General features: G+C 30.6%; 1 protein-coding gene across 1 annotated transcript in view; it reads left to right on the forward strand.

The window, feature by feature from the left end:
* Window positions 1–17,356, forward strand: part of LOC135925316 (uncharacterized) — an 88,808-nt gene that overhangs the window by 13,201 nt on the left and 58,251 nt on the right. Inside the window, exons 4-6 of the mRNA XM_065460942.1 lie at window positions 4,006–4,123; window positions 11,924–12,184; window positions 16,982–17,122. Of these exons, the coding sequence (XP_065317014.1) occupies window positions 4,006–4,123; window positions 11,924–12,184; window positions 16,982–17,122 (520 nt within the window). The remainder of the gene's footprint in view (window positions 1–4,005; window positions 4,124–11,923; window positions 12,185–16,981; window positions 17,123–17,356) is intronic.

Here is a 17,356-nt window from a genome sequence, read left to right on the forward strand (position 1 = left end):
ATTTTTAAAAATGGTTAAGATTTTAGTCAAAATACCTAAACCTGGAAATCAAAAGTTCAAACCTTTCTGCCATATATGGGAATAATAAATAAGCAGAGGAATTTTCGTTTGGCCAAAATCTTGAATTAACCGTTTTAAAAAATTAGCTAAATCGAACGTTTAGCAGCAGTAGCTGAATGTGACTTCTTAGATATTTTAAAATCTTCTTGTTACAGATGATATAACAAAAATAATGTAAAATTTTAAACTATTTTTTTAAACATTACAAAAATAAATTGTATTTTAGATCCTTTCACTAATTTATTATTAGGAAATTATTTTATAAATAATCATAAAATAACCGAAAACAATAAAAAAATATCGGATCGGGTTTTTCGGTCTGATCCGATATTTTTTAAAATATATCAGTTCCGATCCAATCCGACATTTAATATTGACACAATGATAATCTATCATAAAATTTTGTCTCAATAAGGGCTTCTTCATACAATTGCTTGTAGCAAGTACTCACAAAATTTAATCCAATAAAAAATGCATAATGGTTCTATTTTTTCTTTGAACGGGATCATGCTAAACATTTGATTATGTGTCTGCTCCACCTTTAGTAGAATTATACATTTCAACAATAGGTTTAAAATTTTTGATAAGTTTGGATATTAATGGGAGGATGACAGGAAAATTATCATATTCAGTTTAGTCTTGCATGTTAATCATTTTTATGGGCTTGCTAATCCAGTTTCTCTGTTCTTGTAAGTAGGCGTTTTTGAGGAAGTTTTCTTATTTTTTATGTAAATTTCCACAAATGTCATTAGATAAGGATCACATTGAGGCTCATTAGAAATGGAATAGTAAACAATTAATCGTCGGTATATTATGTTGAGTTTCATCTATTGGTGTTATTAGAGTTTTTAATAAAATATCACTTAATGGACTTCCAAAACATTACCAACTTTATTCATCTTTGTAACATACATTCAAAATAGGCTTCACAAAATATAAGAAACTGCTTATACATCTAATCCTGGTAATAATAGTTATAGCAGTTTAGAATAAGATAGGGCATACAGATCAATTTCTTTTAGATTCTAAAACTTAAATATGTTATGACAAATTTACTTAATAAATTTATAATTCAATATAAAAAATTATATACATTAAAAGCTTCTTATATTTATAATGGGGAATAAAATAGTGATATTAAGCAGAGCTAAAATTGTCACGAAAGCATTATAATTGATTTGTTTAGAAAAGTAAACCCTTTTAGGAGAGAAACATAAATATAATTTTGCAGCTTCAATATATTTCTCTCAAAAATTCTTCCTGACTGTTTGTTAAAACCTTTTTTGTCTGTAGAGGGTATTATAAGTAAACCAGGGAGTCCAGCATCTTTTAGATTTAGATAAGTAATGTTAAATTGTTGATTTAATAATTAACATAATGCCTGACTTGGTTATAATAGATAGTTTGTTCTCGTACATTTTAAAATTTTGTTATCTGATATTGCAAACTATTATTATTTTTCTTTACATAATGTCTCATTCTAATTTAAATAAGATAAAAAAAAATATTGCACAAAAATGAAAAAATATATGAATGATTATAAAATTTAGTCTCTACCATTTGTACGGCAGAGGAAGAATCTTCTTAAATGCGATCGTTATCATATAAATAAATCCCTGTTCAAAATTTATGAAATCTTATTTTATATTTATTAAGAATTCAAAGTTGGTCATAATATATTTTAATGTGTAGAATTTAATTAAATATATTTTAAACAAGAATCTAGCAAACTTTTTTAAAAAAAATTTTCAAAGTCCAAAGCTTATTTTTTTTTTTACAAATTTATCATAATATATAAACCTATTGAAGGCTGTTCGGAATTACCCCATGTATTAAATAGCCCCGGTCTTTCCTGTTATATGTCATTGCTGCAACTACCAAATTTATTTTGTGTGATTATATCGTAAATGCAATTAACTACTGCCCAACCCTAATCCATTTTTCCCAAGCAGAAATATGGATCGATAATTCTAAACTGCAATATAGAGGTCGGTGTAGTGCGGGGCCTGAAAGCCCGAAAGAGGATTCTCGGATAACATTTATACAAAATTACAGGCTGGATTAAAATTATTGGCCAGGCCGAAAAATCCCATAGAAAATTTCCACTATCCAAACCGGGCAATGTCGACCTCTACTGCAATAAATACTATAAATCACATATGTAACAATTGATGAGCATCTTTTTGGCTTTCGTGGAAGAGGCCTATTCCGTATGTAAGTACCCAATGCCGTTAAGTATGAAAGCTAATGCTTTGCAATTGCTTAATACGAGGGCTATGCTACTTAAGTAAGGGAGCCAAAACGAATGAAGATCCACTAAGCGACAATTTTTTATTTTTGAATTTTTAAAAATAATATAACGTTGGAGGACCTGATTACCACTGTTCCTTTATCTAAGAAACTTGTATGTGACCTACAACTCACACAAGAACTTTACGTAAAAATAAAGGGAAATCCCCCACCCCCCTCCCACTTACAAAAATAGATTAACTGGATCAGCGAAATATTATTAGGATATGATTACAATTACATGTTACATTCTAAAGAACAAAAAGATAAACCAATAATAACTAGTTACATTGCAATTACTTTACGAATTATTTATATGTAAATTATTATTCTAATATAATTTTTTTTTCTTATATAAAAGATTTTTACGATTTATAATTAGTCAAATTTACTTAAGAAAATGCGATAAAAAATATATTAATTACAGATATAATCTGGCATCTGGCCATGTTATCAGCCAAAAATAAAAAATATTGGCCGACACTGCGGGATTTAGTCTGATACCGATCAACTTGTTTTGGGGCATCTCTGGTATTTAAGGAATTTATTAGCCTCAGTTTGAGATGATGTAATTTTTTAATAAGAAAATGTACAACTTAAAAATTTATGGCTTGGGTTTAAAGTTATAATTTATTTATTGAACATCGTAACTGAAATTTTTTAAAATTGTCATTTAAAATCATCCTAAAAGCATAAATAGACCTCGATTTTGGGATAAAAAAAAGATTTAAAAAACGTATGTAATTTTTAGTCTTTTGAGACTTATATATCAATGATAACTAACTTGTTTCATTACTTCGTTTAAGTTCTGCATTGATTTAGCGGGCCCATAATTTATTTTTATTAAACTACTACCCTATTTGTGGATCAGCTCAATTCGGCATAGCAATTCATAACAACAGTTTTATTTCTACACCTGTAGATAATTGAACATGCCTTATTTTCCCTGCATTGTCAATTTTATGACAAAACGATGGGGATAATATATTTATTTAATAATTCTATTTTTTTACACTTTGTTTTTTTTTCCGAAATTCGCATTCGCGTTTATCAACACAAAAGATGATTACATTTTATAGTGAAAGATTATTGAGAATATTTCTATTACTTGATACGCACGTCTATACCTACAAAAATGCGAATCGAATTTTATATTTGCATTACGTATTTTCGATTCGTATTTTCTTTCGAGTTGATTCGATTTGAAAATTAAATTATTTAAAAATATTTACAAAAATGAAAATGGATTATTAAAATTTAAAAAGATATATAGATGTGGCAAATAAAATTAAAAAAAATTGTAACTAGTTACCTTAACATCACTAGTCCCCAGTAAGGAGCAATATATTAAAAAATAGACACTTTACAAAATATATGATTATCATAAAATAAAAATGGCAATGTTAAATTTTTGGGCCTGGTAAATTTAATTTTAAGTATTTTGGGAAAAAAAATATATTGACAGCTTATTTAGGCTTTAACAAGTTTTAAAAATCGAGATTACGACATAAGTCTGGCAAACCAGGGTATTAGTCCAGTATTGGCATCCGCCATAGAAAGTCAAGTGCACCTCAGATTATTATATTTAAAATATTTTTAAATGGTTAGTTTTAAATAGCATTTTTATGTAATTTGAGAGATATATATATTTTACAGGTTTGTTAACCTAGTCATTGAAAGTTATAATGAAAACAAGAGAAATTTGTTTCAACAAAATAATAGCCTAATCCACCAAAGCTCAACTATTGAATCTAGTGAAGAATTGCATAAAACAGTTAATTTATCATATATTTTTAAACAATCTAATAAATATTATTATATATCTAGATAAATATACCTTATCTAGTTTTGTTAAAGTTACTTTAACTAGTTACATTTAATTTTTCAAACGTAATTTGCTACAGTTACTCAAATCTAATTGTTACATTATAGTCTTAATTTTTTGAAAGGATGATGTTAATTATGCCACTTACTCAATATATTAAACAAGAGTTTAAAAAAATGATCACATGTTTTATTGTATAAGTCTTAGGAGTTTAGGAAAGTGCTGTGCTTCATAGACCCGGATTTTTAGCATTAAATTAATTTTTGGGCACGTTGTTTAAATTTAAAAAATTAACTGGAAATGTATTCCACCATTTGTAGAAAATCTACTATGTGATTTTTTGGAATATTTTCCTAAGAATTTTTGAACTTAATAAAATTTATATTAGTTTTTACATAGATATTTTTATATAAATTATTAAATGACTCAAGATTGTCTGAAATTCATAGGGTAAGTATTTTTAATTTATATACTGTCAAAACTCTGATCTTCTAAGATAACACAGTGACTAAGATTTTATTTTTTGTAACCGCCAAAAACCCGTGACATCACTCAAGCGATGCATAATTCATCGGTAACCGATATCTTAATTCATCGCTAACCGATAGCATAATTGTTTAATTTAACAGGTTATGTATTATAAATACTGAAATACATTTCCGGTAAAATCAGATTTTTAAAATTAAAAAAAAACGCACTGAACAATATACCAAAAATAATTCTTAATTTTATATTATTCCCGATAATACCAGTTTATGTAGGGATTAATTGCGGAAATATTTTCACTTTAGGAATTTAACTAAAGATAAAAATATTTAATATAAAGCACTACGATATTAACATTTTCAAAATTCCTTAAAAAGCTTATTGGGAGTCAATTCAAATATAAGCCCACCAGATGACATGGTAAACAAGATCCAAAATACCAACGGCGGAGAAAATGAAACAAACTAGATCATATTTAGCGGTACAAATTGCTACTCAGGTTTGAGAACAAATGGACGTCATTAACAGAAAGATGGACGCCATGGCAACCTCAACGGTAAATACCGATAACGACTCAACATTAGGAGAGCCTACACCGGTAGGAAGCACCACAGCTTCTCATCGTGTCACATTATAGGGAGAAGATGGAGATATTTAGATTCAATTAACGATGGAATTATCTATATTGTCTGCTCCGATTCTCCTTAATAATATATAGAATTTGCCAATTTATATTCCCGTCTGCCTATGTCGGGGTTTCTGTCATGTGATTAGTTTCTAACTGGAAGGATGCTGGTCACCAGGATTGGATCTTGCCCGCTATCCATTTGTTCTACTACAGCTCTTGCTCATTCGAATCCTGGAGCGGGGGTGGGTCTTCCATCTATATCCATATTATGTGACAAACATTGAATGTAGAATGGTGTTTAGGGGGAGTTGAGGGTGGGAATGTCGGGGGAAATTTTGTTGCGTCTAATTTCCCTAATAAATTTTCCTAAAACCTTTTCATTTTCTTTATCTATTTCCGCTAAAGGAAAGGTGGTTTAACATAGGAAAGCTAGCAATTATATCTGCGATTCGTATCGTAGGTACTATCCCCATGATAGTTATCATTTCGATAGGGGTTTGTAGATATAAATTGTGTATTATATTGGGTTGATTGTCCTATGGTAAAATTAGGATGCGGATTATGTCTGAGAGAGGCGGTGCTAGTATTGGACGATGATAGAAGGCCCCAGGTCCGTCTCCTTCTACTTCGATGGGGGCTAAGCTCTGGCTTGAGAAATTGAACTTATCTTAATGTATGCTTGAATACACCGTATCCCAGCAAAATATAGACATTTCAGTTTTGTTAGCTGTGGCTCTCACATATGTGAGTACAGATATCCCTAGATTCTCTGATATATCACCAGTCGCCTTTGTCTCATGGGCTGTGCATGTCCTGGAATTTTCATTGCTTATATATATTTGCATAGTGCATTACTGCTTTAGTTTTTTGCATTTTATCCTCCCCCGAATTGATGTCGAACGCATTTAGTTTTTATATTGCTATGCTTCACTATTGATTTAATCTTCAGGAGGGTTTTAAGTCTGGCTACTGGCCCTCTGTGTATTTCTAAATGGGGTGGATTGTGATTGGAATTCGTACTTCCTCCTGGGGGTGTTTGGGATTATTAAGCTCTGGGTTGTTAGGTTGATAATATTTAGTGTTCCGACATAAGTTTAGTCGTCAATTCTTCTATTAATTACCTCCATCTGCTCCCTAAATTGGGATGCTAGATGGTATTGGGAAGCTATCGTGTGAGTCGAGATTCATATCGGTATTTACAGCAGTTGAGGTTATCATGGCTTTCATACATCTGCTTATGACGTCCGTTTCCCTCTAAATTGGGTAGCAGTTTGTTCCGCTAGTCTGTCCGTTTTAGCTATTAATATGATCTGGGTTTTTTCATTTTCTCCGTCGTTGTTATTTTGACTCGTTTTCCACATCATCTGGTTGTCATATATTTAAGTTGACCATTCTCGATAAGCTTCTTATAAAAAAATATTATATATTATTGATTTCTCCTTGGTTATCTTTAATTATCTCCGTTGAAGTTGGCTGAACAATTGGAAGTACTAATTCTAAAATATGTCAATGTTTTATGCTTTATTAGTGTCAAAATTTAACCAATGAAAATATTATTAGTAACAAATTTTTGGCCAATCTTACGATTAAAAAGTGATTGAAAGCATTCTTCTTCTTCTCCGTTTTATAGCGATTTCCAGGTTTATGCGGGTAGGCCAGTTTTCCCTCTGATTTTTTTTTTCATTTTTGACGGTCCTGAGCATCATTACTTGTAAGATTCATGCTTCTCATATCCGCCGCTATCACATTTGTCCACGTCATCTTGGGTCTTCCTCTAGGTCTTGATCCTCCTACTTCCATCATTGTGCATCTCTTTACCCAGTCATCTCTTGTCATATGTTCCACATGCCCAAACCATCTTAGTCTATTTCGTCGCATTACCATACCAATCATTTCTATACCTAATCTTGCTCGCAATTCCTTGCTAGTTTTTCTCTCTCTCAGAGATACCCCACACATCCATCTAACCATCCTCATATCTGTTCTTTCTAATTTGGCTTCTTGAGTCGCTTTCATTGCCCATGTTTCATCGCCATAAACTAAACAACTTCGCACACATCTTACGTAAACTTTATCCTTTAACTTCAGAGAAACCTTTTTATTTGTAAGAATAGACGACATCTCTCTGAAGTTTTTCCAAGCTTGTCTGATCCTTGCAACAACGGCAGAATCTACACCATAATCTGCGTTTAGCATATCACCTAAATAACAAAACTTATCCACTTTTTCTAGGGTTAACCCATTGCCAATATCCAGACCACCATTTTTTAGGTTATCATTATTATGTATCCCTTTCATGCATGTTCTACAAATAAAGGTCATTCTTTCTAACATCAAACTGCCTTTTTTCCCGCTACATCTTTTATGTACCCATTTCTGGCATCTGGTGCATTGGATTGAATTTCTAGCAACTCCTTTCCCACATACACCACAAGGCCACTTACCGGATTCCTCCATCTTTAGATTTTCCCCACCAATCATCACCTTTGTTTTTGATGCATTCATTTTCAGGCCCTTTGTTTCCATAGTCATCTTCCATTTACTAATTTTATCCCTCAATTCTCCCTCACTGTTTGCCATTAATACAAGATCATCTGCATATAATATCTCCCATGGAAGTCCTTCACGCATTTCTCTAGCCACCACATCCATTACTAAGATAAATAATAATGACTCAGCACGGATCCTTGATGGAGTCCTACCTTCACCTCAAAGCTGTCACTATCACCATAATCCGTCCGTACTGCTGTTTGTGCTCCAACATACATTGCCATCACTGCGGTAACCAACCATTCCTCCACACCTGATTTTCTCAAGGCCCATCTAGTAATCTCACGCGGCACCCTATCAAATGCTTTCTCCAAATCAACAAACGCATAATAGAGTTTCTTTTCCTTCGCAAGATACTTCTCCTGAATTTGTCTCACCACAAAAATTGCATCTGTCGTGCCTTTTCCCGATGTAAAACCAAACTGCATTTCATCAATTTTAATTTATTCCCTTTAACGCTTCTCTAACACTCTCTCAAATACTTTCATTGCATGTTCCAAGAGTTTAATAGCTCTGTAAGACCCGCAATCTAAAGGATCACCTTTCCCCTTGTATACTGGGATAATTATACTTCTTCGCCAGTTCTCGGGAATAGTACCTTCTGTGACAATTTGATTTGCTAAATTCATTAACCATTCAATCCCTAAATCATCAGAACCTTTAAACATCTCTGATACCACCATCGTTAAACCCGATGCCTCTTCATCTTTTTCACTGCTCTCTTTATCTCGTCCTTGCCAAATTTACACCCTGGACCTTCTACCTTTGCACAACTAATATTATTATCCCATTCATTTTCTTCATTCAAAAGTCCTTTCATGTAAATCTTCCAGGTGTTCTTAATACCACTACCATCAATCGCCATTTTTCCTTTCATATTTTTCAAACACTTTACACCTATCACATCCTGCTTCTTTTTGACATCTGTTTTGCCATTCGAACCATATTTCCAATTCCATCAGCGCATTCCATTTCTTTAGCAAACTCGTGTCTTTTTTCTTCTTGAGCCTTCGCTATTAATTTCTTAGCATTTCTTTTAGCCATCTTGTAAATATCATTATCACTATTTTCTTTGCTATTATACCATACTTTGAAACACCTCCGTTTCTCATCCACGGCTTTCGCTACCTCCGGGTTCCACCACCAAGTCTCCTTATGTCTAGGCGGCCCTTTTGTCCATCCACATACCTCCTCAGTTGTCATTACCCAGGCTTTCTTCATGGCTTCCCACTTGTCATTCACGCCACCTCCTCCTCCCTAATCGCTAATGCTATATTGAATTGACATCTAGCACTCTCCTCCTTTAATTTCCAAACCTTCAGCCTTGGGACAAACTTTCTTTTAGTGACCCTGGCACCTTTAAGAGTGAGATCTCCTACAACTAGTCGATGCTGATTTATACATTCCTCTCCCGGTATCACTTTCACATTTTTTACTATACATTGATCACATCTCCTTAATAGGTAATCCACTGCACTTTTGGTACTACCCGACTTATAAGTCACCAGCTTCTCTGATTCTTTCTTAAACATTGTATTACAGACAATCATATCCATAGCATCACTAAAATCCTCTCTCCTTCCAAATTTCTCATGCCGTAACTGAACCCTCCATGTACTCCTTCATAACCCTCACTACTCGCTCCCACATGTCCATTCAGATCACCAGCCAGAATAATCCCCTCTTCGTTTGCCAGTCTCGATGTCACCCCCAATAGACTGTCTCAAAATATATCTTTCTCTTCTTCACTTCTTCCAACCTGAGGAACATATGCCGAGATAATATTATATAGCTTTCTACCAAAAATCATCTTGATAACCATTATCTGGTTGTCTAGCCTTCTCACTTCTACTACTTTGTCTACCAATTTCTCCGCAACCAATACCCCAACTCCAGCCTTACCATCATTACCTCCTTGCCAAAAGAATTTATACTTTTCGTTAGTCTTGCCAATCATTCTGGTCCCATTTCTTTTCCATCTAGTCTCCTGTATGCAGCACACATCTATATGTCTTCTGTGCAATACATCGACGACTTCTCTCGCTCTTCCCGTCATACTCCCAACATTCCATGTCGCGACCCTAACTCGATTACCCGTAAACTGGTTTCTCCACTTTTTATCAGGTCGTTTATGGCCGTCATAAGTTTCATTTTCATGAATAGTGGTTCCACCAGGTTTCCCATCCTACTTTTTGTCGTAGGCGGATGAGGAGGCCCACGAGGTACTTTGGGCTGTACCCCGCCCATGCTTTGTTGTAACCATAGGGAAATTTTATAGCAAGGTTTTTACAATCGGATGCCCTTCCTGACATCAACCTCTAAGTGGTTTTTACACCCCGTCGAGGAGACGGTGATCCTATTCTAGACCCAGATCACAGGGAACCTTTTAGACCTCCATTAGCCGCCAAAAGACGTTGCCACTCCCCCGCCACGATGAGGCTGAAGGTAAGATTTTGGGAGAGATTGAAAGCATTATTCTGATTTTATCAATGTTTAGTGCTCAATTGTAAATTAATTTAATCCGTTTACTGTAGAAAGAAAAATATTGGCATTATGCTAGAATGAAAATATAAAAAAAACTAACTGTGAATGTAGGGTTAAGCGTAAAATCATCCGAAGATATAGAAGCATTATCTTTGATATTTATGTCAATAATTAGTGGTATTTCATACTTTTTAGGACTTCAACCTGTTTGGTAGATAATTCAGAAAAACATTATTGGCAACAATAAATTGCCACGATTGTCATCATGTTAGAAGGAAAAATATAGAAACAATGAAAAATATGTAAGGCAATTAGCACCTACTAATTCTTCAATCAATTTTCCTAACCATTAAAAGCAAGTTATAAGCGAAATTAAAACTACGGCACGCCTATCTTAAATATCGAATTTTAAATTACGATTCAAAAATCAATTACGTCTAAATACATTAAAGTTTTTGAATTACTATAATCTTTATAGATGTTGCTTGTTCTTTTCACTTTATATATTTAACAATATAAATTATATTATTAAATTTATATAAAAAAATCTCACCCCCCCCCCCTCCATGTCTACTCCGGCTAATACAAAGCACGTCAGAAACATGTTTATTCTTATATAAATAATGAAAAAAATAGATGCTTTAATATATTGCCTGTAGCCTAGTCGGTGAGTGCGTTGATCATAAATTCGATAGACCTGGGTTCGAATACAGTAAGGGTCATGTTTTTTCCTGAAGCCAAACTTGGTGGTTCTATATTTTGTAGATGATACATAGTAGATCAGACTCGTGATTCCGTTTAGAAAATAAATGAGTTATTATATTTTGACAAAATTTTGTCGTTGTTTAGCAAATGGTTTGGTGCGCATTATCATTAGCCGTCTACACCAGGAGTTGGAATTTTGACAACGTTAAACGTTAATATCTTAATGCTATATATTAAAGATTTTTTATCTTTAAGTTAAAAATGGATTTTCCTGAACTAGCCACGCAATTAATTATTAGACCTAATTGAAGCCCAACTTAATTTCGTCTGTGAATACAGAACACGAATTAATTTCTGCGAAATTATAAACTTTCTAATAAATTTAGCCTATCGACATAACTACTTATTTATTTTTTTTAAATTTACCTTAGAGGAATAATACATAAAATTATTCTTTCCACTGTAATATCATTTTTTTTCATCCTATTTTAAATATGGTTAGACATTCTATCATAATTAAAAAGTCGTTTATCCAATATATTTTAATATATATAATAAAAAAAACTTAGCAACGGTCCGACAAATTGTTAAATTTTTGCAAGCCTGGATAAATTTTATACTCTTAATAATCCCTTTCAAAAATTTTATTATTAAAGAGATTTTTAAAAATATACAAATTTTTACATTAACCACCACCTTCTATTGGTTTGAGGCGGACTAGAGTCGTGAGTTGCTTTTTAATTTTTTTGCATATTTTGTTTTTATATCGAATGTCGATATTTTTTATAAATTATTTTCTTTATTAATAATGAAATAACAATTTTAAGAATTTATAAGAAATATATGATAACTACTCATTTTCTATTATAAATTTAAATATAAATACGCAATTTAAGGTGAAAAGGTTTAAGCTATGCGCGAACGATGCCACAAAGAATAACCTGTGCACAAATGTTGACGTCGATGTCCAAGTCGCTGATACCAATAAAATTTCTATTAATACCAAAATAATAAATGTTGATCCGGTCCATAAGCAAAGTAAACTTTTAGACATCCCAGACTGGCTGGTAAACTTGAGACACGATGCCACGCACGGTAATGTGCCACATTTGGATTGGCTTAGCTTAGGAGTCGATTTCGCTTTACAATGGCTAGATGTTAGTGTTAATTTTAAACAGAGATGCACCGATATCATTTTTTGGCCGATATACAAAAAAATAATGTAGTATTATTGATTCATTATTTAAAAAAATGGATATAATTCATCAATATTATCATTTTTTATTTATTTATCATTATATTAAATTTATAAAATTAAATTTAAAAAAAAAGGAAATAGAAAATAAAGATTAATAACACTTTTTTTTTCTGCTTAAATATGTATGGCAAGACGAATAAGGTTTTATATAATTATACAAAATTATTTTATTTCGTTAAATATATTGTTAAGCATAATATAAAATATAATTAATAATTTAAAAAGAATATGTAAATTATAATTCATTATATAATTTGGAACTTTTATTAATTAACCTATTAATAATTTAAATTACTCAGTGTTGTTAAAGTAGCGCGCTACTTTTTTCAATAGCCATAACTTTAGCGCTCTACATTTTTTAAAAAATGGCGATTACGGCAGCTCGCTACTAATTTAGAAAGTAAATGAAGGACGTTACTTCGCTACTTACAATCTTAGATAATAAATACACATAAAAATTATTAAAATATTTTTTATAATTTATTCTGAAATCATAATTTTTTAATTTAATTTATTGTTGAAATTTATATTTAAAAATTTGCATTATAAATCTAGTTTTCAAAATAATTAAAAATTTAAGATGTCGACAATAGAGATTGATATTAAAGATAATTTTGATAGATCATATCGACAAAATAATTTCCCTGGAAAATGATGATAATTTTGAATTTCCTTTTCCTAAATTCGCAATATATTTTAAATCTCTATAAAAAAAAATTGTATGAATTTCGTGTAAGATGTGCCAGAAGGTTTTAGCATCAAACAACACTGTAGTTTCAACTTGAGAACACATTTAAAGGTAATATATTGATCAAATTTAACAATGTGTTGCCCTCCTTAATCTTTAAAATAAAATTTGAATCAAAGCCTTATCTATAGTAGTTTTTGCTAGATGAGTTTATGTGAAAGTTGATTTTCTGGCTCAGTCCAAACATGGTATGTTTCAACTGGCTTAAGATATTACTTTAAATAATTAATGTTAATTTCATCAAGTTCATCTAACTAATGATAAAATTTATTGAATTCTTATCTGGATTTAAACATAGTTTACCCTAGTTTCAAGTCGAATTCGCCATATATTTTTGACTGAATCTAAAGGCCAACTTGATAGACTAACGATAACGTTAATAATACTATACCAAACAAGGATACCCTAGCCAGATTAAAAACGCCACCGGCTATAGATAATATTTTTTGATATAAATAATTATACTATTAATAATCCTCTAGACGCATTTTTAAATCTAAAAATAATCAGATGAATATTTTTGATGATTTTTCTTATATAAAAAAAAATATATTAAATCTAATACTGCATTGCCCTCAAGTGCTAGTGTTGAACGATTATTTAGGACAGCAAAGCTTATACTTTCTGATCGTCGCTCTAGACTTAAGATGACAGTATAGAAATATTATTATTATTGAAATGCAATAAAATATAAATAAATTATATATATTTGAAATTATACTCATATTTTTATCCCAATATTTTTTTATTTGTTGAAATAGAGATACGTAAAAATTATTTAAAAAAAAATTCTAAAGTATTGTTTTTTTAAAAGTAGCGACTAGCATGCTACTTTTAAAAATAGCGTTTAATAACACTGAAATTACCTTTTAAACTAACTTGGGAAACCAATCTACTTCTATTCTTTGGCATGTAATAATAGTTTTTGGCCATTTATCTTCCTGGATTTTTGGTAATAAGTTGGCCCTTTTCTCAGTTCTTAGCTATTTCCTCTATCTCTAAATTCATCTTTGGCTACCAAATAAATTCTCGCGCCTTACGTTCTTTATTCCCTGATGACTGGGGTGAACAGCTGATTTTCTTTCTCAACGAATCAGGGATTATTAATCTAAGTCTTCTCATTAAACAATTACCTACTATATTCACTTTTTATTATTTTAAAAGCCTTGTCTTGTCTTTGCTTTTCCATTCTTTACCTCTGCTTAAACATGCTCTAATTCTCTTCATTTCTTCATTCAACAGGAATATCTTATCTACTACCTCTATGGTAATAAGTTTCTCTTTCAAAGCGCGTAATATAATATTATTTATTTCTAGGGCTGTGCCGTTTCACATATTATTCACCGATCCGATCCTATATTTTCCGATATTGGTTCAAAACCGATACCGATCCGATATTTATATTGATTTTTCACCATCCTTTATGAATCAATTAAGAAATTTTTTATGCATTTAATTTAATTTAATTTTTCTACATCAATTAAAAAAAGTTTACGGATATTGGTAGTATTAAATGAATTTTTCATTATTCCTCCCCGTGAAATTAGAATTCCGCAGATAACGCATTTTGCAAAATTATCTTTGTCTTTTGTAAAATATTTCCATAATTCAGATACCATATTTAAAAAAATTCTTTTATTTATAGTATAAATAAAATTGGCGTTATTATTTAAAATAAATAAAACTTTGGGTGTTCCTTTCTATTTTTATAAAAAAACTTAAATACTATAAATCTATTTAAATATATAAAATAAAAAGGGTGTTGTGCATTTGCATTGTTTAAAAAAAAATTATTTAGAAAATATTGTAAAATAAATATACATAAAGTAATAAAAAAAAGAAATTCGACACAGCCCTATTTATTTCCTCTTATATATCAAGCTGATTAAATGATTAATTATATGCTCCTTTTGTTTTCTTTAACACAAAGTCTTGTCTTGATAATATATCCGGTTTTGTTTACCTGCTCTGAATCTTATTTGAAAATCGAAGCTACCTACCAATAATAACCACTTGACAAAATCATAAATTCCTTATTGTCTTTTTTAAACAAATAAGCGAAATGCTTGTGATCTCTGGCTAGGGTATCCTGATTCGGTATAGTTTTATTTAACTTTACCATTAGCCTATCAAGTTGCCAATTGTAGTCAGTCTAATTAATATTAAGCCAATTCAACTTGAAACTAGGGTGAAAATAGCAGTCATGTTTAACATCCAGATAATAAAGATAGTAATTTATAAAATATTATAGGTATATAGATGTCTGATGATAAAATAAAATATTAATTTATTTATTATAATTTTTAATTTATAATATAATTATCGAACTAGACCGGATGGAATGACGCTAGTCTCTTGAAACCAAGGTTTACCTCTCGCTTGGGATTATACATGCGTAAATCGTTTTGCTCGATCTTTTTCTGCCAACTTCATCACTAAATCGGAGAATACAAAAACCAATAAATATTGCCACCTTAATAATGTTTTGTTCGCTCTGGTAATCTCAGACACCTGTGGATTATTTGGACCCTAAGCCCTAAAATTATTCAAAACAAGGCAAAGGTTACGTTTAATCACAGGTTATTCAAAAGAAGGTTTATACCTTCGACAAAGAATATCTAATGAAATCAGTCGTTCCAACTGCGTATTCATACATAGATCATTAAGCTCCCCATACCTTTATTTTTTTTAATTCCCCTTCTTTTAATTATATATTTTTATATTGATTGTAGATATAATATGTTAATAATAAATTTGTTTTAATATATTCATTTATTATTTATACTTCCAGTTATAAAATAATATATTAACTTAAATAATACTTATGGCTTGAAGAAACATATCATTTAAATCAACTTTCACATAAATACATATAGCTCAAAAACTTTTGTTTTGATTCAAATTTTATTTTAAAGGTTAAGGATTAGGTTACACATTGATATTAAATTTGTTTGATATATAACCTTTAAATGTTTTCTCAAGTTGAAGCTATTAATTTTAGTTGATGATAAAACTTCTGGCACATCTTATAATGAAATTTATACCTTACGTTTATTTTTTTTATCGAGATTAAAATATTTTGGGAAAGGGAAACTCCATATTATCATCATTTTCCAGGGAAATTTTTTGTTGATATGGTCTGTACCAAAATTGCCTTAAATATCAATCTCTATTGTCGACATAAAAATTATTAAAAGCTAGATTTATAATACATATTTTTAAATATAAATTTCAAAATTAAACAAAATAAAAAGATTATGATTTTAGAATTAATCATGAAATTATAAATATATTTTAATAATTTTTTTGTGTATTTATTATATAAAATGCTCTACTTCGCTACTTGCCAAATTATAAGCGAGCTACCGCTGTCGATAAATTCTTTTAAAAATATAGCTCGCTAAAGCTAGCATTTAAAAATAAATATAGCGTGCTAATACCGCTACCGAAACAAGTATGGCGCTACTTTAACAACACTAGTAATATGAATAGTAAAATATAAAATAAATTTAAAAAAATAAATAAATGATAAACAACACTTTTTTTTATCAGTTTAGAAATTATTATATTAATTTTTTTTATAAGTTCATAAATATTGTTGACTAAATTTCTTTTTAAAATCTATGAAACTTAATTATAATTTTTGAATATAGGCCACTCACGGCATTGAAATCGATTAAAATTTAAAGTTTCCTATACCTATACTGACCGATATAGATATCAAATATCGTTTTCGGTGCATCTCTTATTTGAAAACATTTTTTCACCATTTATTTATTTGTGATAATTATTTTAAAAAAATATTAACTAATTCTTATAGTATGATGATGATAACATGAAATATCCGATTATTTCAATTGTGATTAGGAGGGGTGGGGGGAAATAAAATAATATAACGTCTTAATATTTTTAGGTATTAAAAAATATATCATTATTATTCTTTCAAAGGACAACTATTGGAGTTTCAAAATTCAAGATTTGTCTCAAATCGATCTAGTAACCTCAATCAATAACATTGAAGTGCTACTCAAAAATGATACTAATTTTAAATCATTCGCCGAACATTCACAATCGTTAACAGAAAAATTGGTTTGCATTATAAAATTAACTCATATTTTGACATTTTAAAAATTCATTGAAAACAGTTTTATATTTTGACATCAGTTAACAATGGTTTAGTAAAAAGGAAGCGGGGGGGGGTAGAGATGAAATCTAAAGTGTTGCGTTATCAAATGACTGAGCGTTAAAGTATCGTCGTGATAAAGTGTCGTCGTGATAAAGGGTCGCATAATAAAGTGTCATGTGATAAAATGTCGCTAGGCG

This window comes from Gordionus sp. m RMFG-2023, chromosome 1 (assembly GCF_954871325.1).
Source record: "Gordionus sp. m RMFG-2023 chromosome 1, tfGorSpeb1-WG-v2, whole genome shotgun sequence".
NCBI classification, from domain to species: Eukaryota; Metazoa; Nematomorpha; class Gordioida; order Chordodea; family Parachordodidae; genus Gordionus; species Gordionus sp. m RMFG-2023.